Raw genomic sequence first — 27205 nt, 5'->3', positions numbered from 1 at the left:
GGCAGGATCAGTTTATCGAGGAATGAATATCGGGCCTAATTACTTTTGAGAAAAGAAGGATAACAGTCTTGCTTCTCAAGTCTAAGAAGGATTATGACACGAAGCTGAGGCCCAAAATTTCTCCACTTCATACTGAGGACTTAGGACAAAAAAATGAGGAAAAATTTCTAATTAAATATAGACACAGGTAAATTCAGAAAAATCATGATGTCTAGTTCTGTTGTGTCTCTCTAGGCTTCCTTACAGAGAAGAGAACTACTGTCTCACACGGTCTCTGTCAGACTTACGATAATTATCTGGCAAGTCCTTTAGCAACAGAAAGCAGAATTGATTTGCAGAGATCATTTCCCCTAGAAACAAGCTGATAATCACATGAACGTGCTTCCTGCGAAATAATAACCTACACCAGACTGTGTCTTGAGAGCCTGTAGTATCTCAAGAAAGACGCAGATAATAGTACATGGGGAAATATGGGGTGGGAACGATTCATGTATGGAAATCAAAATCACCATGGTCAAAACAAACCAGTATGTCTCAAGCCAAATCTTCCTCTTTGAAAAGTGCATTGGAAAGGAAGAGAAAAGTTATTGACTATTTTTTGTTTGTTAAAACCAGCTTCATGATCTTTTAAAAAAAGATTAATTGAAATATTTAGGTAATGTCAGTTCTTTCTGTATTCATCTATTAAACATTTAGGACCTACTTTCTAGATACAGTAAGGCATTCACCAAAAAATTTCTTCCTGAATATCACTATGAAGCAAATTTTCTAAACTTACATAACAAAATACCATAGAATTCTTAATGTTTACTTGATAAAACTATTAGCATTGAAACAAATGTATTTTAGAAATCGGAAATGACTGAGTAATATAAATGAGATGTTAGTCAAACCATAACAAAAGATAAAACTTTCTAGGCAATAATGTATATTGTATTAGTTTAAGGGTCATAGTTCCATTCTTCATAGACGTAATATTTATAAGAGACATACACAGAAGCAAAGGAAACTTCGATTATGTTTGATTGATGCAAACAATGAATCTAATTTTTCTTGCTGCCTTACGTGGTTTATGAGATTTTTATGCTTCATATCTTCATTTTGCTGGACCTATCCTAACCCAACATGACTTCCCTCCCTTGAGGGAAATCCTCAAGAGAAAAATTTGTAATATTAGCTTTGTAATGTTAACCAAAGATAAAATAATGCATTTAAAAAATTATTTAATAAAAAGGCACAGCTTGAAGAAACTCAGATCCAAAGACACTGGGTGAGTGGTCCAAGGTAAAACAACGAGCTGATGATAGAACCAGAATAAGAAATCAGATCTCTTCCCTTCTGATCAAGCGTCCTTACCACTGTGCAATGAAACTCTTCTCTTAATATAGTAGGATTACATCTTAAACTAAGAAACGTGAAACAAATCCAACTACACAGAAGCTCATGGTGACACGGAAGACATTTAAATTTACAAGACTCTTTCCTTCTCTTTGAAAAGTAAGTGATCTGAGGGGACCTACACTCTACTATTGTTTGGACATCAATAGATTCCACACAAGAATAGGCAGTGTATCACAGTGGGTTTTGGAAGGAGGCAGTGGCTTTAAATCCTGGCTTTGTCATCTAATATCTGTGTGACCTTAGCAAGATATTTAGATCCTCTAAGCCTTAGTTGTTTTTCCTCAGTAAAATAGGGATAATAATAGCAACCTCAGAGAGTGGCAGATTAGATGTAATAGGTGCTCAATAAAATCCAAATATCTATCTTTTTCTCTGCCTCTATAGCTTCTACTCTGTCATTTGGATTCTCTTATAATGATTTCTTCTAAAGAAAAATAACAACAATATTAATATTCAAAATCTTAGCACTGGAAAGGTTGCTGTTACAAAATGACTGTTTTCAAAATGCTTCTGTGCAGTAATGACACTTTCTATGGGAAGTCAAAGGATTTTGGACAGAATACAAACTGTGCCATAAAGAAATGATATCAATAGCAGAACCAGAATTGGTTGGAGTAAGAGGATTTTTGTGGGTGAAAATTTCTAACTAAAATAGGATGAGAAATGTATCTCATGAAAAAGGTCAACCTAAGCTCTCACTCTTGCTGATATTTTTTCTAGGAAGAAAGAAATCTGGCCTGACAGCTGTCGACTATCCCTGATCTATACATGAATGTACAAACAGTTTGAATTATGGGAGAAGTAACCAAGATTCACTTCTTATCCCCTGAAGCACAAACTTTCACCTTCAAATAGATTCCTTTTCATCAATTTTTATCCCTTAGTGATCAATCTTGGAATAGGTGAAAATATGACAACACTGGACCAACCCCATGGCCAAGTGGTTAAGGTTCCACGCTCTGCTTCAGCAGCCTGGGTTCACGGGTTCGGATTCCAGGCGTGGACCTACTCCACTCATCAGCCATGCTGTGGAGGCATCCCACATACAAAAAAGAGGAAAATTGGCCATGGATGTTAGCTCAGGGCAAATCTTCCTCAGCAAAAAAAAAAAAAAAAGACAACACTTTAAAAAAATGTTGTAGTCTATGCTCCCCTTCTGACCCTCTGTGCTAATCTCTTAATATTTTGAGACAAAATAAGTGCACTCATTGTGCTAATGGTGAAACCAGGAAGTTAACATCTAGACCCTTAAAGACGGAGAATAAGAGCTACTGGAATTTAAGTCCTGTCTTTACAGCATTGAAGAGCCCACTGGCCCAGTGTCAGGGCATCTGCTGTGCCTTTATTAAGCCCTCTACAGAACTCAACCATCTTGACTTAAAATCTTAATCAAAATTGAGATGCACAGGTGGAAGGGGAATATGGTTTACTATTAATAATCTTGCAGCCTCCTTCCTTGCACCATCCTGACGCAGATCCCGGTGTTCTCTGGTGGTTCATATGGAAAATATATCAGTTGCAAACCCCTCATTTTGGCTGTAGTGAAGATAAATACGGTCAAGAGTACAGGAAATCTATTTTATGTAGTGATTGTTTTGAGATTTGGCAGGAAGCAACTAAAGTGTATGGGGATAAAATATCCTCAGACTCTGCTCTTCAATTGCTAATGTTCTTACTCTAGTAGCAAATTAGTGCCTCTTACGGTAGTGGAGTACATGGGGGTTATCTGGAATATCATGATGCAATATTCTTGTTGGATACTGAATGATAACCGAATGCCATGTTCTAGAGGATGACTCAGGAAATATGGAGAAATAACTTTGTCTCTTTTAAGTCTGACCTAGATTTGTTATCATTTGCTGTCTATCTTTGTTCTCTAACAAAATCATTACGTATTCCTTTGAATCCACACTTTTCATTTTCAGTAACATCTTTTTTTTTTGTTTTTTTTTGTGAGGAAGATCAGCCCCGAGCTAACATCTGATGCCAATCCTCCTCTTTTTGCTGAGGAAGACTGGCCCTGGCTAACATTCGTGCCCATCTTCCTCTACTTTATATGGGACGCCGCCACAGCATGGCTTGACAAGTGGTGTGGCGGTGTGCTCCCGGGATCTGAACCGGCGAACCCTGGCCGCCGCAGTGGAGCGCGCGCACTTAACTGCTTGTGCCACCTGGCCAGCCCCTCAATAACATTTTTTATATACTGTTCACTATTTCACAAACTACATTGTGAATTCGGTACTGTGACTTTATGTAATTGTGCAGATAACAATCTATTTTAACTATCTTTCTATGGCCTTTCCTTTTTTTTCTCCTACAGCAACAATTTTCCAGGTTCTGCACTCAAAAGCTTGGAGTCATCTTTGACTTCTTACTCTTTCTCTCTCATATTACAGAGCTCTGCTAACACCACTACAACTTGTTCCTTCCTCTCTAGTCACAATAACACCTTCCTGGTTCATTATGGGACCTTGGCTCCTCCATTCCAAGTTCACCTCGATATAGTCCATTCACCGTATCTCAACTCTGCTCTCAGACATGGACTGGACAGACACTACCCAGAGACTATCTTAGACCTTTCAGCATGATGTTTAGAGTTCTTCATAAGTGGATTCCATTTAACTGTCAACTTTAACTTCCACTGCTTCCCAAGAGGATTCTTCCAGACTGGGTGGCTTCTTTATAAGGCTCCATCATTTCCCCTGGTTGCCTCTAAGTATCTCTTCAAGTTGTCCCAACTGTAAGCATGCACCACTCGTCTGCTACACTTACACATATTTTACCACCTTCAAAGTCCTGCAGAAATTCTATAAATTTTGCAAAATCTTTTCTGAATCTTTGTTGCTTTTCTCTTCTCAGTGTGCAGTTTACCAATATATTTCATCTAGTTGTTTTGTCTTCTAATTGTTTCCTCTTTGTAAAGCCCTGTATCTCCAAGTCTATAAGCTTGATAGCAGAGGATATATTTTATTCCTTAAAAATATCTCTCAAAATATTTAATATGAGGATGTTCACAAAATAGATGCATAATACATCCTGACTTTTTGCAGGATTAATGCTTTATATTTTTTAATGAAAAATAGATCTCAATAACTGCTTCTGACATTATATATAACTTCCATAAGCTTATTTAAATCTGTTTTTCTACTACTACATTTTTTGCAATGCCTAAAGGTTACATATTACACTGCTAATGCTAATTGTATATTTCTGAAAATGTTTATTTTTAGTTAGCATTCTAGATCTCTCAGAAACTATGAAACCTGAATTTAGTATCTAAAAACTACTATTTATATAAGATATTTCACAAATCTTATCCCACTTCTTTGCAAAGATTTAACAGCACTAATTCTTATTGATGTCTCCTTGCTGAAACTGAAGTAGATTAGTATATATTTATTAGACATTATCAAGCCTCCCCTAATTAAATTAAATGACATTTACAAAAGCGAATCATGTGAAGAAAATCAATTTAAATTCCCACATCATAGACTACATTGAAAAATTTAGACAGATTAAATGTAAAAAAAAAAAAGAAGAAAAATATATAAAAAAGGAAGAAAATGTAAATGATTACTTGCTCTAAGGGTAAAATCAACATTTCTAAGCATAAAAAAGCGACAAGTAAATTATATAAATGACTTGACTATGTTTTAAAGTTTCTAAAACATTCTTTATATCAAAAATATCTTACACAAAATCAAACTGAGGAAAATATTTGCAAAAGATTAATATCTAAATATTTTAAAAGAGACAAAGTGTTATTAAGATTCTTAGTATGTGAAACCACTTGCAATTCAAGAAGAAAAAAATATGGATATGGATATGGATATCTATATCTCCTGCATCTTTTCCAACAAGCTATTTACTGATGGTAAGAGATTTACCGCCCACTGCTACTATCACCTGCTTTAAATTTTTAATTTATTTAATAAGGATACAGAAACGCTGTGGAAATGAATTGGCTACTCCGAGCTGGAGTAAATACAGATTTGCTTGGCATCTAGAATCTCTACTAAGGAGTGTGCAGCTGTTTTGAGCAAAGTGGTGTCCTGCTAGACTTGAGGACCTTACATTTGTGCTACGCTCCAGCTCTTTTATACTTGGAGTTTACATCATTATTCATCACTACTGTGGAACTGACACATATATCTATGAGCAGAAGGCCTGCGTTTAAGGAGATGTTTATACATATCAGGTCTCCCTGCAACCAAACCTTTCTCATCAAGGCCACACATATACAAGGGGAAAAAAAGCAGAATCAGTCTCCCAGTGTCCTTGAATTCCATCTCTCCCTTCAGTTTCCTTAGGTCCTGGAAGACCCATTTCTTCACATACCCCAATAGAAGAACAATGGACCAACGGCATGAATTGGCAGGTCACAAAAGAAGAAATACAAACAGCTCACGCACATATATGAGAATATATTCAAGCTATTAATCCAATGAATATAAATTACAACAACAGTAAGATACTATGTTTCATCCATCAAGTTGCCAAAATTTTAAAGCATGGCAACATTTGCTGTCAATGGCTTATGGAAAAAGACACTTTTTTATACTGCTGGTGGGAGTATAAATTGATACAAGTTTTTTTGCAGGGCATTCTGACAGGGTATATTAAAAGCTTTAAATTGTACATATCCTTTGGCTCTGATATTCCCCTTTCAAGAATTTACCCTAAGGTAATAACGGAATTAGTGGCAGAGATTTAGCCACCAGGATAGTTATTACAACACAATTGATAGTAGTGGAAATCCAAACAACCTGGACCTCCAAAAGTAGTGGACATGTTAAACAGATTACTATAAATCATAGCATAGAAAAGTATTATGTTAGAAAAATATCTAATAACATGGGGAAACTTAGATCAAAAGAGAAATTGCAATTTTTTTTCTTTTTTTGCTTCAGGGCGCATCTTCCTCTATTTTGGATGTGGGACACCGCCACAGCATGGCTTGATGAGCGGTGCATAGGTCCGCACCCAGGATGTGAACCCACGAACCCCGGGCCGCCGAAGTGGAGCGCACAAACCCAACAACTATGCCTCTAGGCTGGCCCCCAGAAATTGCTATTTTAATTAAAAAAATATATACAGTGGGCCAGCCCTGGTTACCTAGTGGTTAAATTTGGTGTGCTCCACTTTGGTGGCCCTGGTTTGGTTCCCAGGCACGGACACACACCCCTCGTCTGTCAGTGGCCATGCTGTGGCAGCGGCTCACATACAAAAAAATAAAGAGGAAGATTGGCAGCAGATGTTAGCTCAGGGCAAATCTTCCTCAGGAAAAAAAAAAAGTCTACCTCTATCTATATATAGATATAGATATATATACCGATAAAGAATAAAAGTGTAAATCCCAAAATAGAAACACACTAATATTATTCATTTGCTTCTCTGCATTGTCCAATGAACATGTAATGCTAAGTAATTAAAACAGATAAATTAAGGGCATGAATTTAAACACTCATAATATTTTATATTTAAATTCATTTAATCTAAAATTCCATTTTTATCATGTTTGTCATAACCTATCATTTTACTTGGGTTATTGAGACAATACAGTGCAAATGATGATTAAATGCTTTAAAAATTCTAATGATTATCTGAAGCCTTGAAGTCTTTAAATAGGTTCATTGAAACACTCTGGTTCACCCATAAGCACATTTTGTACCCTACAATCTATAGGATGGAACTCCAGTCACAGTAAACGAGACACAGTCCATTACAAGGGAATGTTTCATACTTGTTTTCTGCAGCATCTGACACTTCATTCCAGCACTTTCAAATCCCCGAGGAATCTCCATCTGCTGTATGTCAAAATGTTAAGATCTCTGTGAACTTTAACACCCCTATAAAAACCAGTTGGAAGGGCAAGCCCACTTCCTATTGATTACTTTGGTATTAACCAATTCAAGACAAATCTTTTATTCAGTTTAGTCTGAATAATCATTTCACAAAGTCACAATTTTCCAAATTTCAATACGCACATACCAATAACTACAATTCTGGCTTTTTACAGTCTATTTCTATCTCTCCTGAACATATCGCTTGTGATATGTTTTTTGGTCCCTTTTTGTGAATTTTAAAAAATTAATGTTTGATAATACCTCAAAGGTATTCATTAATAATCAACACATTTTCTAGCTATTAATTTAATCCTTAGGGCAAAGATCATACACACACACACACATCTATATAGGTATATATGTATATAGGTGTGTGTGTATGATCTATAGTTAAATATATACTTATTTGTACCTATATATTTATTTATTATATATATCTATATATGTACATATATATCACACAAACACACACAGAAATCAAGGATGAAAGAAAGAAGAAATTACCTTTGTATCTGGAGTAGTCCTGAGAGCAATCGTGTTAGCTCGTGCTCCAAAGTTGATTAACTCCCTGTGTTCCATTAGATTTTGTGTGTCTTTTTTTTTTACAGTTTTACAGAACTATTTTAAATAAAATATCAATTTTGAGTAAGAATGTACTTTCTCCCAAACACTTTGACGACATGGACTCTCAATTGCATCAAATATCATCAATTTATACTACACTGAGTTGATATCTGCTATGATTTTAATCAATACTAGATAGAAATGTTGTAAGATGAAAAGCATCTTAAAAGATAAAAAGTTTTAAGGAATTCACAGTGACACAAGTTTATATTGCAAGGATCCTTCTGCTCCTGATCCCTCAAAGGCCAGGCTCTATCAGTTTTCCCCTTAATCTCCTCTACTTTCCCCTTCTTATTGTATCGCTCCATTTCTTTCCTTATAAGGGTGCTGAAATGTCCTCCAATATAAAAATGTCCCACCCCCTTGATTCCTCAGGAGTTACCAGCCTAGCTCCCTCCTTTCTTAGTTGAGCTTTGGAAAGAATAACCTACATTTGCTGGAGCCATATCCTAGGTTTCTGTTCATCTCTCCACCCAGGGTAGCAATTTGACTGCCACACCCACTATATGGAAATTAATATCTTCCTGTGTGATCCAAAGAACATCTTTGGCACTTAACTTACTAGACTCTTGGAAGTTTTTGACTCTGCTGAACATGCCCGGTCTCTCCTGTCTTCTGTGAACCGACCTTGTTTGGTTTTCTTTTTGTCTCTATGGCAAGTCCCTCTTTGTTTCTTTCATTGGTCTTCTGTATCCTTCTTCTATACCCTTCTGTTAAATATTGGTGAAATCAGGATTTTATCTTCAGGTCTCTTCTTTTCTCATTCTATTTGCTTTTGGGGAGAGGTTTAATTCTACCCCATGGCTTTAACTGAAATCATGTAGATCATAAAGTAGACATTTCTAAACAAAATCTAATTGAATTTTTTACCTATGTATAATAGATTACTATTATTGCTTAATAGATTACTGAACTTTGATGTCCCAAAGACACCTCAAATACAACCTATCCTTGTCTGAATTACTAACTTTACCACAAACAATATACTTTAACCTCCAACTTGGATTACACCGTCACTCCACCCAGTCTTCCATGTTAGAGGGTCTTTTTAAATGTCTTCCTTCTTCCTAACCCCAGTGTAATGAATTAATCATTAAGTCTAGATTCTATTTGAATTGGTCTCCCTTTCCTTTCTGGTTCTTGGTTCAAACTTTTATATTTTCTCACTTTGATAATTATAATACTTCCTGATCAGCCAATTTGCCAAAGAAGTGTGACCTCCAAGTCTATTATGTATCCACTCAGCAAAAACTTCAGTTCTGGGTTCAGGCACTGGGTGAGGTCAGCCTAGAGATACAATGGTGAACAAGGCCACATGCCTACAGAGCTTACCCTCTGTGGGAAAGTCAACATTCTACACTGCTTTCAGAGTACTTTGTAAAATGTAACTACAACAGCAATATTTCTCTACATGGAAGTCCTTCAGCGCCTCCCCATTACCTACAGGAAAAAGCACAAATTCCTTAGCATGGCCATGAAGGCCCTTGGAGATATGGTCTGGGGCCACTTGGGCAGCCTCAAGTCTCATCATTCATCCACACACACGCTGTGTTCCAGGCACCAGACGGCCTGTGGCTCTCAGAACACTCCCCACGGATTTTACACTTTCTCCTTTGCTACTTTGTCTGCATCTTGAATTTCGACACGTCCTTCAAGCCTGTATTCCAATGCCACCTCCTTCATCCTTTAAGAAACATTCTCTCCTCTCCTGTCCCATTCCCAGTTGGCAACAATGTGCACTGTGCCGACACAGATCTTGCATATCATGTTGTAATACCACTTACCATATTAAAATACAATTACAACATTTACTTGCCTGTGTGCCCAACCAGCCTGTGAGTTTCTAGAAGTTAGAGACTACGTCTTACACATTTTTGTTTTTCCAGCACCTGGTACAATACCCAGCATTTATTATTCATTGAATGAAGACAGCTGATATACTAAATAAGAAGTCAATTCAAAAAATCACATCTAAACTTTATTCAGGTTTCAGTTTCTGTGTGACTTAAAATAATATTTAAAGTCAAAATACCATTCATAAGACATTTTTAATTGCCCTTTTCTCAAGTTGATATGCATTTGTATCCATTTTAATAAGCATTCAAAAAGCTTTTACATTTAGTTTATGTACAGTCTAGTCATTATGGAAAACTATTTCAAGTCAACTGATAAATATAAAAAAATTCCAATATAGTGAAACCATCATTCGAACTACTCAGTAAATAATGTATAAGATTTTCACATTTAAATTTGCATGTGTATGTAACGTTAATAAACAGAATTATTATGACTTGAGAAGAATATTCTTTAAATAGTACCCAAAAAATCAGTTAGTTGCTCTTCAAACACTTGAATACCCTCAGAATGGCAAATAAACTAAGGTTCTATGGCTCTAACACTTATTTTTTCTATTTCAGTGATAATTACATCAATAAACCTGATTCAGCATTCGCTGCCGTTCTATTCATTAATTAAAACAATTTTACTGCTACTACTGTGATTTTTCAAGGATATCAAAAACACATTCAAAAATCAAAATAGCACACACCATCAGTTTTGATATGCACATAGTATGCTTTAATTTGATTTCAACTCTACAATTAAAAGAACATTTAGAATTTAAACAGAGACAGCACATACTCTATATACTTTGAACAAAAATACTTAGAACACAAGTCGAGTTTCGTAGAAACGGCAGTATTCATGTGAAGAGTAGCGAACTGCCAACAGGTTCTGAAAATCCTCTTACAATGGAAAATATAAATGTATATAAATACTTAAGTAATAACAACAGTGGTAGTGGACTTTATAGTCTTCTTAATTCTAGTTTCATAATATTAAATTAAAAAAATTTTATTTAAATCATAACTTACTGTGCTCGAGTGACTTGTAACATATCCATAAAGTGAATATATTTCATCCTTAAATGAAATATGGAAGCTTTTGCTAAAAGAATGACAAGTCACTATTTAAACTATAAATGTATACATATCAAGGCAAGGTAATTATTTCTATATATTAGAAACTATTTCACTGTATTTTACAAGGCAGAACTTTAATTCTGAGCTTGATTTAGTAAGCACACAACACGTTACTTTTGCTATTTTTGACATCCCAGAGCACCTAAAACATAAAATATAATTTACAACAGTAGAACACGCCAGAATTGACCATTACATGCCAGAAGAGGGGCTATAATGGAATTTATATTCAAGTTATAGTTTAGTATGTGTAATAGAATCTCATAAAATTAGAATAACACTGAAATACCATTTATTTCTTGCAGCAACGGAATTCCATCTTAATTCTTACAATCAATTTCCAAAGGAGGCTGAAATGTTCGTGGATACAGTTGAAGGAATGGAATTAGTCTAGTTAGGCAAAATAATACAGCTCTCTTCAAATTATCTTCAGAAAACTCAAATCTTATCCCCTTTGTGAGAAGAGCCAGGAGAGAAATGACATCTGCGTCATTGCTGGAAGCATCACAAGTATGTGACATAACAAGGTACTCCCATGCCACTGGCAGTTTCTCTCAAAAGATCCTAGAAATTAACTGGTAATAGAATAGCTACAAGACCTTTCATTGCTTCTCTCTCACCTATATGCGGTTGCTCAGAGAGAGAAGAAATTGCACTGCCCACTCTTTCAGAGAACATACTCTGCCTGACCTGGTAATTTGGATTGCAAAATAGCTCAGGTTCTCTGCTGAGAGATTGATGTAAACGTTATCACTACAACAGTTTATCAAATTGGTTTAAGGGGTATACCTTTCGCCTTTTAAAGTACAATAACTCAACTTTCAGACTTTATCTATCTGTATAGAAAGTAGACTTTTAAAATACTATTTCAAAGGACAAGTAAATTGTTTCCTTGAAGTGTTTTAGCTGTGCAAAGCAGTATCTATTACACCTGAAAATATGGCACTTTAATGTTATGCCCTCTTTGTTAGCCAAATTAGACCTTAATACTTCAGTATCATGCACAATTAGTGTGGCATTAGTGACATCCTACAACAAGTATATTGCTAAGACCCCAAGTGAGAAATAAAGTCTTCCAGGAATGATTTATTTTATTGCGTGAACTGATGAGAATCAGTTAAATTGCCTTTTAATTGACTGGCTGTCTAAGTAACATGCCTTTGAGGGAAACACTACTTTTGAAATTTCCGTTGGCCAGGAGGGGAAGGGGCAGGCCTAAGTCTTTGAAGTCTACAGCCATCAGACTAATTATCAGCGCCACTCAACGTCCATTCATTTAATTACAATAAATTCAAAAGGATGCGGAGTTTTGGAGAAAAATAAAAGAGTCAATAAATGGTGACAGAAATTCCAGACTATGCAAATTATCAGTGCCTTTTCTGGAGGAGACCACTAGTTCTCTCTGTGAGAGAGAGAAGCAAATATGCTCACACTTGACTAATGCAGACACAGGGAGAGTATGAGGGGGGAGGGCGAAGGAAGGGACACACACTTATTTGGAACTCACTAGATTCCAGGCACTGTTCTAAGTACACTATATAACTGAACTCACTTAATCCTCATACATACACAATCTTATATACAACCCTATACGGACTATACACTATTTACTATTTTCTCTATTTTACCCTTGTGGAAAGTGTAGCACAGGAAGGTTGAGTAGCTTGCTCCAGGTCACACAAGCCAGGAGGTAGTGGGGCCAATTCAAACCCAGGTGGTCTGCCCGCAACAGCACGTTCTCAACTACTGCCCTCAATAGAGGCTCTCAAGGTCCCGAATCACGATGAGGTGGAAGAGGCCTGCCAACTCCTCCTAGTCTAATGTCAAAGGCCATCGCTTTCCAAAGGGCATAAGAGGTCTTGGAGACAGGGAGAAGGAGCAAGACGAGGACCTCCCATAGGAGGGCACCACATCTCTGGAACAAGCAGGACAACTGACGCAGTAGCAGGCAGTGACGGAAAAGTTGGGAACCCAAGCTCTGAGTGAGCCGGGAGCAAACAGTCATAGAGGTTGAATAAGAGGATTTAAACCCTGACGGGTGTGATTCCGAATCCACCCACCTTTCATGATACCACATGGCTGGACGACAAAGGATTATATGCGCTCGGCTTCTTCTGGGAAAAGATGCAGAAGCAAACATTTTTAAAGCTTGAAGGTTGATGTTTTGATAAAAAATTCCTTTGTTCCTGACATTTAAATTGATATTTGGAATTGAGATCAGATTACTTGCAAAGCTGGATAGCGGGAATGCCGTCAGGGGTCTTTTAACAAAACATCAGAGACAGGAGAGATGCCTAAAACAATCCAGAGCATACTGGGAATTTCACCTTTGATTAGGGCATCCCATCACATGTATTTTGTAACTTCTCAACAGCTTACTAGGACTGCTGCTAATCGGTGGGCACAAGCCACCGCCCCTCCAGTATTTGCTCTGGTGCCTGGTACTTGACTTAGAACGACGAAGACAACCACAGCAACCAATTCGTGTCAAAAGAAACGACTTCTCCCATATCCTTAATTTGGAACAAGAATAACATTTGGAATTCCATATGAAGCTCAATATACTGTAACAAATTTTTTTCCTCAACATGCTTTTTAGCTTCCAATTCCCCTGGTTGGTGAAGAGTTAGTTTTGCAAAAGACTAAATTTTATCACTTGTTTTGAATCTCTGCTAACATAGAGACGTGTGACATGGTCCGAATGTTCTTTTACTCTCGTGGGATGCTCAGGCCATCAAAATTTCATTAGCCTCACAGCAGTTCTAGCGCCTTCTTAACTTGAACTGTTGGCCTCTTTATCAATAAATAAATGAAATCTAATTCCTTTTAGCGACTAAACTCTTCTTAGAAGTTATAACTAGAACATCAGGCGCTCAGCTTGCATAATTTTACAAATGTTGAATGTTTTCTGGGGAAAACAGCCTTATTCACAATTATTTCAAATGATGAAAACAGTCAACGAAAATTCCCATGCTAACCTGGATGAAAACAAGTCAGTGTCTGGTTGCTAAATTAGTTTCATTTTGGTGAGTTATTTTATGCACGTCCTTCTTGTTTCAACCTACAGTGATAGAATAGAACTTCCAAGGGCACATCTCAAACTAGTCCAAAAATGAATAAAATTAGACAAAATAATTGAAAGTCAAAGGAAAATATAACTGGAAAACCAATAGTCTTTCAAAGTTAGAGCAATTAAAAATAACTGAAGAGGGTAGAGTTGAATTATTTTAGTAATTTTACATTAGAAATATTTGACCAGAAGTAGTAATAATAGCAAAAATATGTAATAGTTTTGAGGATATTGTTTATAAAGATCTTAAAAGACTATGTGTATGATTATAAATTTTAGCTTTTACTATAACCCAGCTTAAGATAAAATTTTTATATCAGAAAAAAATCCTCAATACTCTAATTCCACAATTCAATATTATAAGGTCTGCTAAATATCTCAGAAAATTATGCCTCCCCCAGATCTTAATGCAATTAATTACTTTAAATGGAATCTTGCTTCTTCTGACTAATCACTGAAAATTCAGAACAAATAAGTCAATCTGAAATGTTCCTATGGACATATATATTAAATCTATGCAATAGCTATTATTCAGTAAGAGGTCATATCTATTTTATTTTCTCTTTTGTTTTCTTCCTTAAGCTGACCTCGCGGGGAGTTCTTAGACCATCAAAATGTTATTTAAAAAAACAACTACAGCCAAACCTCAGGGAAAGAGTAAACACAAGCTTAAGTCATCACTTGCCCAGCTCAACAAACATTGTTTTTGACACTTTATACTCTTAACTTGGCTGACCTGTTTACTCTCAACAAATGCTACCAAATGTTCTGAATTTCAAGGCAAAGCCCTGGACCCGTCTTCTCTCTCTTCATTCTGCTTCATAATAACCACTTGGAGAAATGAAAGAGCACGTCTCTTCTTGCCTTTACATCCCTCTGAGAACAGGGAGTATGAGAATCCTGGGGAAACAAGGTCCTCCTCTAGTTAATAATAATCCATGCAGGAGAGGGCCAGTGGTGTGAGAAACTCACAAATCTTACTCCTCTCCTCCCAATCATTTGGATATTTTCTACTGTTAACCATATGTTGCCAAGTTTGTAGCTTTATATTTTTAATAAAATTAATTTATAATTTACCAACACAGATACAATAACAAGATACACTTGTTATTAGAGAGAGAGAGAAAGAGACGCTACAAAGGTTGTGGGTGGAAAGGGCAAGATGACCCGATGTGAAAAAATATTTAATAGATATGGATATGGACGATCTCCAATACAGATAATCAGACCTGAATGCATTATTCTGCTGCATTCTACCCTTCTCTTTTCTACACCATAATACATTTTATCGTACATTTTAGGAAAATCAAATGCCAAATGCTACATTTGAATATAACCACTGTACCTGCAATTGCTCAGAGTGTTATGCGAAGATGCAGATGGACGAGAAACAAAGTTTATGCCAAGTCTTATGTATTTAAGGTTAGTGACTTCTGAATCCACATGGAAAACTGATATGAACATAGGTTTTACTGAGGTGAATGGATTAGCTCAGGGAAATAAATGTTGGTAGCCTGATTCTAAGACTCATTTTGTCAGAAAGAACTGCCCTTGTTTCCTGTTTTGAGGTGGAATAAAGCCAGCCTCCACCAAGAACTGACACTTCCAAAATGAAATATTGAGTGCATATTATTAATTGATCTTGACTTTGGTTTAATGCACTAAAGTGCTCTACATAAGATATGGTATTGTTTCTTTTGGTTTAAATTAGACTTTTTTTTCATGAATAGAAAAGAATCTAGTAATAAGCCATGGGAATCACCAGGTACCACCTCATACTGTGACTTAGCTGAAACTGAAGGCTGACAATAGACCTGCCTATCTATTACAAAGCCAAGCCGACAAAGTTGCTCAATAAATAATAAAAATGAAACATCATCGGTAAAACAACCATCTTTCTTTTCAAACGTCATGCAATTCTTCCATTTTAATTTTCTCTTTGATTCTTGATGCATTGCATACACACAGCATTAATAACCAGATTGAATAGCAAGTGCACTGTTAATATTAAACGCTGAAGGAGAAATGTCTTTTTGGTGACTGGCGTATCAATGCTGATGCTCCAATTCTTCCTAGAAGCAGCACTGACTAAAAATTAAGTTTCCTTTTAAATCTCTTATTGCCTATAAATTAACTGTTTTTATTATCCTGCATTAGCAATAGGAAAAAAGTCTCAATAATTTACAAAGACATTTTTCTTACAACATGTAAAGCTGCTATTTGGATATCCTAAAATCCAATTTTTGTGCATGGATTTAATTGCATAGTAATCCAGTCCATAAAACACATCAAAGACCACACTCCCCCTCTTCACCAAGCTTTCAATTGCTCTCATCAACTAGTAAGTTTAAAGCATGATCAAATTTGTTCTTCAATCACTTGAGCCCTGTTAATAAACTATTCTGTGTGCTCACTCATCCATTCTAAGATTTTGCAACTTCTTTGAGATATCTTCAAGAGGAATCTACAAAGACATCTTTGATTGCCAGCTGGCTCTGGGGTAAACTTGATCGCCACTTGCTTTGCTCTCCACGGAGGATAACAGGTGACATGGTCCAAGATAAGTCAAAGCTAATATATTTTTTACAAGGTTAAACGGTTTTTCAAAACTATAGCTAACACATCATAGACCACTTGCATAATTTAACAATCCGATGTCGAAAATTGATTTTTTCCAGGAAAAAAAAATGCATTATTCAAGGACATTTCTTGAGTTCCACTGCATTAAAACAAAAAGGAAGGAAGAAGAAAGAAAGAGAAGGAAGGACAGGAGGAAGGAAGATGGGAAGAAAAACATGCCCCCACAGTCAAGCAAAACAGACAGAAGCACTGAACGCCAACACTATAAAGTGAAAAATGAAACTTACCATTCTCACTGTCCGACTTGTTTTCGTGCTCTGTATCTGTCAGGGTGAGAGCTGAGTTGGACCGACTTGACAGGCAGGAGCTGCGGCCCGACTTGACCCCCCTGCCCCAAAGTCTCATGGCATGCTCTGGGGACATCACTGCTTCATTTTCAGTATCAGCGTCTGACCCTGCACTGATAGAGTAACCTCTGTGGGGGAGCCCCATTTCCGCACAAAATGCCAGTCCTCTTCGAGTTGCTGGTTCACAAACTCCTAACTGCCTTAGGGTAAAATTCTGTCCTAATTAGGGGGAAAAAAAGATAACAACTAGTGAGTATATGTTTAGCTTTAGTTTTTTCTTTTTTTTTATTTTAAGAAAATCTCCCTAAAATAAATAATCAAGCATTCAGGTTTTTCGGCTATCAGCACCAGGTGTTTACATTAGCATTGCATGGCCTATGACCAAGTGGGTGCAATTATGGGAGGCTGAGGTGAGCCTCCACCACTGACTTTCCACATACCCCAGCTTAGAGCTCCAAGCCCATGAGCACCTCCAGAGAGATGGGCAAGTAAAATAGCGCAGACCATGAAAATGCAACCCAGAGAAAGGATTAGTTATCAGCGATAGAATTTTGTTTAGCAGACTTGTGAAGCCATAGAAATTGCCAGAATTATTTCCTGTCTCCTGGTCTAGTCCTGAACGATAGGATTTTCCACCCAGATGTCACTTCTTTGGAAGAGAAAAGATTTCCCTCAAGAATAAGTTACTTGTTAAGTAGAAACAGGAGCTTGGTCAGGTTTTATTATATCTTCCCACCTGAACTTAACAACCAATATAAATGTGTATTGTGTGTGTGTGTGTGTGTGTGTGTGTATACATACACTAAACTTTGGAGTGTAATCTTGAAAATTTGCAGACATCTGACTTTCTAGACTTTCTGCTTTAATAAACACCTGGAAACATCTGTATCGATCAGAGTAAATCCATTTTTGCAAATAAAGTGTACTCTAAAAATAAAGTGGGAGTATTATGTATTTAAAAATTAATGATAAAATCATGTTCCCTGAAAAATAAATGGCTGTGAACTCTGCAGGCCTTTCCTAATAAATTGAGCATAATAAAACTCATGACACTGCAATAACTTAAAGCAAAAGTGTTTAAATTAGGTGACACTTTTAAATGACTGCTGTTATTAATGACTTTTTCCAATCCTGTATTTATTCTTGAAATTTCACATATGTTTTATGATACGATGGGTGAGAAGAGAGAGAAAAATGTTTGCTTGTAGGATGTATATATATGACCCTTCCATTTCTTGTCTCTTGTTGGCATGGTAGAGTCTGAGATTTAGGTACCAACCAGAATCAAAATACATGTAAAGAATAATAGTATACAAAGATTGATTTAAATGCTACTACATACTATCAACCTTTTAAGAATATTAAGCACTTATATTATTCATAGTTTTCATTTTTTCACTTCTCTTAAATCTATGAACATTTCAAAGTTAATTGGCTGGTATGAGAAATAACACATTACATTTTTTAAAAGAGGGTGTTATAAATTATTTGTGATAATAACATGTTGAATCTTCTAGGAAATGAATCAAACATAATGCACAATACAGTAAATATTTGGTTGTAAAGATATTAGCACCCTCCAGGCCTCCGCACATTTTAACTAGTGTGGTTAATTGCTTTATTGCTGTGGTCATATCAGAAGTTGGAATCAGCCTTATCTCAGTCAGACTTCCAAATGGATTCTGACAATGACACTCATAAATAATGAAAATCTGTTCCTACAATTAGCTACAAATCAAACTGTGCTTATCAGAGAGACGTGAATAAGTACCTGAACCAAAAAGTATGTCAAAAAAAAAAAAACAGAAAAGAACAAAAGAAAAGGAAATAGCCCAAAAAAAAAAAAAAAAAAAAAGAGAGAGAAGAGAAAAATAGGAAGATAGAGCCATGAACAGTGAGAAAGTGAGTAAGTTTGATGAGGTAAGACTCAGTATTGTCAGTATTTTTTCAAAAAATTAGTATGGATTATACCTATGAAAGTAAATTTAAAAAAAGTCAATGTCATAGACAGTTAATGGAACGGCTCTGGAAGAGCTTACCCACTGTTATTTATATATCACATTTAAAACGGAGAGAGGAGAAAAAAGGTCTAAAACAGTTAAATATTACCATCAAATATGCTGATTTTTCAAAGTAAGAATATAAAATATAATTTTTAAAAGGTGAAAATGAATGATCATTGCTCTGCATCTTTCCTCTATTCTGGGAGACACCCACATGGGAGAATAAACATAAGGGAGACGTTCAAAGAGAGCAAGAACTCCCTTTCTAATCTCCGAAACATAAAACCTGAAACATTTTCCACGTTATTGACTTTTCACCCTGTTGCCATCTTGATGCGAAAATCTATGAGGTGAAAGAAAGCAGAAAACTGCAATCTTTATTATTTGTTATCCGGGTATGTAAGCACAGCTCACTTTGCAAATAAATATTCAGTGCATCCTCTCTATGAATTGATATGTGTATCCCAAACTCCTTAAATATCTCACCCTCTGAAATCACTGTCTCACAATAATTCAAAACGCTTAATGGCTGTTTCTGAAATGCAATAGAAAGCAAAGTACAAGCAGAGGAAACCCAGTTAGATTTCCTCACTGAATTAAAAGGTTTGCTTTTGTTTCCTCTAGGAAAGAACGCTAAACTTGACCTCCGAAGGACCCAAGTTAAAGCCACTGACTAGCTCTGTTCAAGTCACCTTACCATTCTATTTTTCCTTCTTTCAAGACTGTCATGACTTGGTTTAAGAGATGCTTTATGTAACTGCGACCAGCATAAAGAAAGGCTAAATGAAAAATGGCTTAAAAAAATAAACACTTGTCAGATGTCATTAATAATCTAGAGAACTGTATAATTTGAGAGTGAGGAGAGGAACATTTTCAAATAATTTTAGAATAGCCACAACACCACCAAAGTAGACTTTTACTTTTCTTTCATTCAAAAATATCTCTACCCCAGACCTGCCTCCCTGCTTCAGATTCTATTGTTGTCAATTCTCTCTTTGGTTAAGGATTCTTGCTCGTAGGATCCCTTGTTTTAATGCAAACACTGCTGGGGAGATCTAGCTATTAAACTAGAATAAATTAGTCTGTTAGATTATTTCTCACAATGTAGCAATGATTAGCAAGATGGCGTATACTTATGGAAAATATATGCAATTTTGACAAATAGAGGGAAGGTGGACAGAAGAAAGGTCCCTGACTGGGAGAAGAGACAGCTGGCTGAGTTATCATGGAGTTGGGGAGATTGGGTGGGTGGGGTTGTTGTGTGTGTGTGTGATGGGGGGAGCTTTAAGGCAATGTAGAGAAGTAGGAAGAGAAAGGCAGAAAAAAGACAGCAAAGATGCTTCTGGAACTAGGCTAAAAACTTCACCATCTTGCCTAAAGTCAGCTTTGGCTTCAAGTAACATGAGAGAGATAAGGATACATTTATTCTTATTTTCCATGGTTTCTTCAGATTGTGTTCTTTGCAATGGTTCTAACACCATCACTTTAATTTCTTTCTTTGCCCTTTAGAATCTTTATATTAATTCTGCTTGGCCGAGATTGGTGAAATAAGTATGTATCTCCTGCATGTTGAATTTTGGTAATCTTGCTCAGCAGGGCCAACAACAGCATTTCCCATTACAATTTGAAACAGTACCAAAACAATAAATTGTAGCAAGAATAAAGTATACCTGAGGATGAAATTCACTGTGATTAAAAGGCAGAGATAGCTTGGATTAGATTAGGCTTTTTTGTTTTATGACACTCATAAATTGAAAATCTATAAAAGAAAAACTGAGTGAACATAACCTAGGCAGCTTGTATCATTAAAAAGGCTCACATTTTAAAAAACAGGTGAGGGTATGTGACCGAGTGAAAAGGACCATATAAGAGCAAATACTTCAAGTGAAGTGAGCACATAGCACATCTACCGCTTTAAAGAAAAGGGGATTAGAAAAGTGGGTTAGCTCTCGGGTCTTTTTCTCACATGGTGTCTATAACCTAGTTAGAGCAGGGAGGGACTTTTCAAAGCTGCAATGCAGAGTGATGTTCACCAATAGGCAAGACATTTACTATCTCTGTGTGAGCTGAAAAGAAAACATGAGGGACTAGCCTCCGAGTTACACAGGGTGACTATATCACCCAGGGGGAGGGTGGTCCAGCATTCGAACTCATGGTATTCTCTCCCCTCCCCTGTCTAGATTTTTCTCTTTCTTTCTCACTTGTTTGTTCTTTTTTTAAAAAACAACTTCATTGAAATATAATTCACAAACCATATACTGCACCCATTTAAAGTATACAATTCAATGGTTTTTACTACATACATTTGGTGTGCAACTACCACCACAATCAATTTTAGAACATTTTTATTACCCCCAAAAGAAACTTGTACCAATTATCGGTCACTTTCCATTTCCCCTCTTACCTTGCCTCCCCCCCAGCCCAAGGCAACAACTAATCTACTTCCTGTCTCTATAGATTTGCCTATTCTGGACATTTCAAAGAAAAGAGATCCTACAATATGTGTCGTTTTGTGTCTGGCTTCTTTCACTTAGCACTGTGTTTTCAAGGTTCATCCATATTGTAGCATGTATCAAGACTTCATTTCTCTTTATGGCTGAATAATATTCCATTGTATGAACATACCACATTTTATTTACCCATTCATCAGTTAATGGACATTTGAGTTGTTCCCACTTTTTGGTTATTATGAAATGCTGCTATGAACATTCATGTACAAGTTTTTATGTAGATAAATGCTTTCATTTCTCTTGAGTATACATCTATGAGAGGCATTACACGGTCATATAGTAACTCTGTGTTCAACCTCTTGAGGAACTGCCAGACTGTTTTCCACAGTGGCTGCACCATTTTACATTCCCACCAGCAGTGTATGAGGGTTCTAATTTTTGCATATCCTGACCAACACTTGTTATTATCTGTTGATTCTCTTTTATACCACACTGCAAGTTGGCAATGTGGAGGTCATTGGTATTGAAATCTGGGGAATAAACCAAAAATCATTGTTCTCCTAAAAAATAGTTGATTCTGTGAGCCTGCTAGGTAAATTCATTATTACTTTATTCTGTTATTTTTCTCTTTGCTTTCTATTATGCTGCTTTTATACTTGAAAATAGTTTTCTACTAAGATTAAAAGTACTTGGGCCGGCCCCGTGGCTTAGCGGTTAAGTGCGTGCGCTCCGCTGCCGGCGGCCCGGGTTCGGATCCCGGGTGCGCACCGAGGCACCACTCCTCCAGCCATGCTGAGGCCGCGTCCCACATACAGCAACTAGAAGGATGTGCAGCTATGACATACAACTATGTACTGGGGCTTTGGGGGAAAAATAAATAAATAAAATCTTTAAAAAAAAAAAAAAAGATTAAAAGTACTCTTTAGCTCAAAAAGTCTACCTTTGAGACTATATCCTATAGGAATAAAATCACTTGATCTTAAACATATATGTACAAATAATTTTTACTATGGCATTGTTGCAAAAATTAAAATAAATGGGTTGCTTACCAGAAAGGGAATGGCTGAACAAATTATATATCCCATGCATGGAACTTTATGTGGCTAGCATAAAGAACGAATTTGGAACTATATCTTCAGAGTTGGAGAGAATCCCATTATACATATTTTAAGTAAAAAAAATATAAGTTGCAGAATAGTGTGTATAGTATGATCCCATTGGAAACTAAGGAAGAGAGCCAATGGATTATATAAGTGCTTATGGCTTTGAGCATGAATAAAAGTAAGGAGGCTATAGAACTGTTACAATGGATCATTTAGAAGGAGTTGTAAGTAAAGGAAATTAGTAATTTTCTATTTTATAGTTGTGAATTTTTACTTTTCATAATAATTTCATTAATTTAAAAACAAAATAAGGAAACATTAAAGTCTATCTTTTAAAAAAAACAAATGTATTTTCTTGGGGCTGGCCCGGTGGCTCAAGCAGTTAAGTGCTCGCGCTCTGCTGCGGTGGCCCGGGGTTCACCAGTTCGGATCCAGGGTGCACACCGACGCACCGCTTGTTAAGCCATGCTGTGGTGGCATCCCATATAAAGTGGAGGAAGATGGGCGTGGATGTTAGCCCAGGGCCAGTCTTCCTCAGCAAAAAAAGGGAGGAGGATTGGCATTGGAGTTAGCTCAGGGCTGGTCTTCCTCACGAAAAAAACAAACAAAAAAAAAATATATTTTCTTGATTTGCTGTTTAATAGCTCCTATTCAATAATTAGAGGTAATTAATTTATTATCTACTCTTGGAGAAGCTGGGCTTTAAAAATCCTTCCTCATTTATTGTAAAGAAATGAAGTTGTGTAAGAAATATGGGAGCAACGTTTTTCTCTCATTTCAATTCTTCCTTTTCCCTTCATCATATATGGATTTTTTAAAAAAAGAATAACCACTCATTTCTTCTATAGTAACAACCCCCAAAACTGAGTATGGGAAATGGTAGAAGAATCAATATAAATTTAATACACAGAAATAAAATAATCTATAACTGTCTTCAAGTATTTTCCTTGGTTGTTCTGAGCTTGGATGCAATGATCTATTCTCAGACATGGAGTGACATTTTCCAAGGGTGGAGCGTTACACAAAACTACAAATTGGGCAAATATTTCTTATTTGATGCTTTTGGAATTAGCGTCACTACTGTCTTAACTAGAGTTCCCTTTTTTGCTGTGTTTGCAAAATGATAAGAAGATCACACAGTAATAGAGATGTATGTAACTTTTTCCCTTTTGAGTCCTAATGCATATTTCATGGGACACTCTAAACACTTTAACCTTCTTAACTTAACATTGTCCCCATTCGAACAGAATACTTATTCTTGAACATGCAATAGAAATTTCAATGACGGTGTAAATCTTCACTTAGAAGGCCTTACACTAAACTACATTTTTAAAATTAACTTAAAATCCCACTAAATACTTTAACTCCCCCCACCCCATTTTACTCTGTATGTAAAATCCAAGTATCTTCAATTTCTTGCTCAATTTATCTATAATATGATATTAACATCTATAACCATATACTGATAATCTCAAATGCTGAGAGGACAGAGAAAATGACCATGGTACACCGTACTTAAAATTCAATTTATTGCTCAAAACACAAGTCTAATGGAAGCCACTGAAGGTTGCCCCCTCAGCATTCATCCTGAACTCAGGTGTAAAGGTACCTCTGTCAATGGACACGTAAAGCTGAGGCTCTAGGGTGAATTTGATGAGAATGGAAAACCTCAAAAATATTTGCAAGCAGAAAAAGGGGGATTAGAACGAATAGGCCCAGAGAATATGCATTTTCTTCGAGCTAAGACTTGTAAAAAGTCTCCAGGGGAAGACAAACATATAGATATTGAATAGAAGGATTGGTGGCTCAAAGGAGAAAAATTAGGTTATGAGTCAGCTGACTTGTCTAGAAAGAGCAACTTCTTAAGCACATAACATGAAGGATTTATATACCCAACCACAAAACAGTGCAAGTCTGATATTAGCAACCATTTGTAATTAGAGAAATAACTTTGAAACTGGTTTTTATCAAAAGCATTCTGAAGATGCATTTGCTTCTTGTTTTTACTTATTATTTCTTTAGAACAATCAGAGACCCAGTGATAATATGCCTACGACGTATCTGCTGAGATCTGATAGTCAACCTGCAGTAGGTATTGGTATAAATACGCATATGGTTTGGCATGGAGCCGCAGGTGTTTAATAATTGTGACTGAAGGCACACCACAGTGATTCATAATGTGGATCCAAAATTGGCAATGTGGCAAGGAACCGGATACACGTTTAGCAGTAAGCTGGAGGCTCAAGACATCAGACCAATAAAGGGCGAGTCAGGGGGAAAGGATTACTCCCACTGTGTCCGGAGGAGGGCTATAAACTACATCTATCTGCTCACACCTTCTGGAAGGTAATCTACAAAGCACTCGGCCGCCAAGCCTGAAAAAAGCACTTGCCTACTTAACAGCCCAAATTAGTTAACAATCAGTTAAGCTGGGGAGCTGCAAGAGGGAGCTAAGAGGAAAACACTAACATGAAACAATGATAAACCGGGGCTATTTAACTTCTGTCTTTAAGTACAGAAATTTAAGGTTAAGTAAACATGACCATCTAAATCCCTTAATCCCACGGCTGACATTTATAGTGACTGAGAAGGATTAATCATTTTGATCTCTAAATGAATCATTTTAAGCAGTTAATATTTAAAAGTAATAAACTTCAGAGTTGCTGTAATTAGCCTGGTGGATCTAATTCATGTTCCAGGTTTTTGTCTTTTCTTTATAAAACCCTATTCTCACAAAGAAAAAGTTTTCTCGGTACCAGTATTTCAGAAAACATGAAAAAGGGTTTCAGATTCCTTTCGTTTTTGTAGGATGACAGAGGTGAGGGGGGACACTGGGGAAATGAAAAGTTTGGGGTAGAACTGCAAATTCATAGCCGCATTAAGTGCTGAATGGTAAGACCATCTGGTCATATTTCTTTTGAAGTCTAGGATCAGTTCCCATTATTCACTATAATGGCATCCAAGACTAAACTAAATCTCAGTCCTTAAAATTAGAAGCATTTTGCTCTTGGCTCTCAAATCTTCCTCCTTCACAATTTCCAACATGGCTGAAGGTTTAAGATATTTTCATAATGCAGAAAATACAAATAAATAAAACAAAAAGAAGAAGGGTGAGAAAATTTACTGTATTCCATTTCACTTCCAAAGCAGGATAAAATGGTACAGAAAGACACATAATTAGTATCTTCAAGGAGTTATTAATACCATTTTTATATCTGCCCCATGCTTTAGTGGCATTCTAAAAGGAAATGTACAACTTGGATGTTCTACATTTAAGAAATATGAATTTAATTCTTTTGACCTATCTGGAACATATGGTATGTAGAAAGATTTAAAAATTATTTATCATTTTAGTAATATTCTAGTAATAAAACTGCCAAAAAAGTAATCTATATCTAAGAACTAAAAATGGGCCTTTTTTGGGGCCAGCCCGGTGGCGCAAGCAGTTAAGTGTGTGCACTCCACTGCCACCGCCTGGGGTTTGCCAGTTTGGATTCCTGGGGCACACCGACACACCGCTTGTCAAGCCATGCTGTGGCAGCATCCCATATAAAGTGGAGGAAGATGGGCGTGGATGTTAGCCTAGGGCCAGTCTTCCTCAGCAAAAAAAAAAAAAAAAAAAGAGGAGGATTGGCAGATGTTAGCTCAGGGCCGATATTCCTCACCAAAAAAAAAAAAAAAACGGGGCCTTTTCTATTTGGAAATTGATGAAAATATTTTAAAGGCATGGTCCCATCTATATATCACCAATTCTTCATTCTCTCCCTCAGCACAATCTGGATATGTTGTGGATGCTATTATCTTAATGGACAAAGTGTCTTTATCCAGCAAAACATTGGAGTGCCACTGCAGCAGAGGTTTTTAAGAGGATTGTGGTTATGGTTCAGCAGAGAGAATCTGACTCTGCCCCAGCACCAAACGAAATCTCACCCTGGCTGAAGCTGGATGAAATCAAGAACACAGACCCAAAACTTTCCATATTCAAGTACACTTGTTTGAACATGGCTAGGTTTTGTTTTTGTTTTTTAAAATTATTACTGCTTAGGTAAATTTTATATGCAGTGAAATACATAAATCTTAAGTGGACACTTCAGTGAGTTTTAACAAATGTATCCACCATGAACCCAAACAAAATATGGCACATCTCCATCACACCCACAAAGTTCTCATGTCCCCTGCAGTCAATCCCTACCCCCACAGGCAGCCACTGTTCTGGTTTCTTTGACTATAGATTAGTTTCGTCTATTCTTGAACTTGATATAAATGGAGTCCGATAGTACCTACTCTGGATCCTTTTGCTTAATGGAGTGTTTTTGAAATTCTTCCATGTTGTTTTGTGTATCAGTAGTTCATGCTTTTGTATCAACAAGTTATAGTGTATTGCATGAATACACTGCAATTTGTAACATACGTTCACTTGGTGATTCCAGTTTCCAACTATTACGAATAAAGCTGCTCTGAAGATAAGTTTTTATTTGTTTTGGGTAAATACTTAGGACACGAATTGCTGGGTCAAGTGGGAGATGTTATTTTTAACTTGATAGAAGAAATTGCCAAAGAGTTTCTAAAGAAACTGTGCCATTTTACATTTTATACTCCCATCAGCAACATATGAGCATTGTTCCACATTCTCACCAATATTTGGCTCTGTGGATCTTTTTAAGTTTAGCCATTCTAGTGGGTGAGTGGTAATATCTCACTGTGGTTTTAATTTTCAGTTCCCTGATGGCTAAAGATGCTGATTACTTTTTCATGTCCTTATTAGACATTTGCATATCTTTTCTGTGTAGTTTCTATTAA

The 27205-nt window shown here is 36.5% G+C and overlaps 1 protein-coding gene across 3 annotated transcripts in view; it reads right to left on the bottom strand.

The window, feature by feature from the left end:
* TENM3 (teneurin transmembrane protein 3) overlaps positions 1 to 27205 on the bottom strand; it is a 597691-nt gene that overhangs the window by 397236 nt on the left and 173250 nt on the right. For all 3 annotated transcript variants that reach the window (XM_014786234.2, XM_004428722.3, XM_014786235.2), the window contains exon 3: positions 16790 to 17068. In XM_014786234.2, coding sequence (XP_014641720.1) covers positions 16790 to 17068 — 279 coding nt within the window. The remainder of the gene's footprint in view (positions 1 to 16789; positions 17069 to 27205) is intronic.

The sequence above is a fragment of the Ceratotherium simum genome, chromosome 28 (genome assembly GCF_057802395.1).
Source record: "Ceratotherium simum simum isolate JZ-2026a chromosome 28, ASM5780239v1, whole genome shotgun sequence".
In the NCBI taxonomy this organism is placed as follows: domain Eukaryota; kingdom Metazoa; phylum Chordata; class Mammalia; order Perissodactyla; family Rhinocerotidae; genus Ceratotherium; species Ceratotherium simum.
The sequence above is the reverse complement of the archived record's forward strand: the minus strand, read 5'-3'. Positions and strand labels throughout refer to the sequence as shown.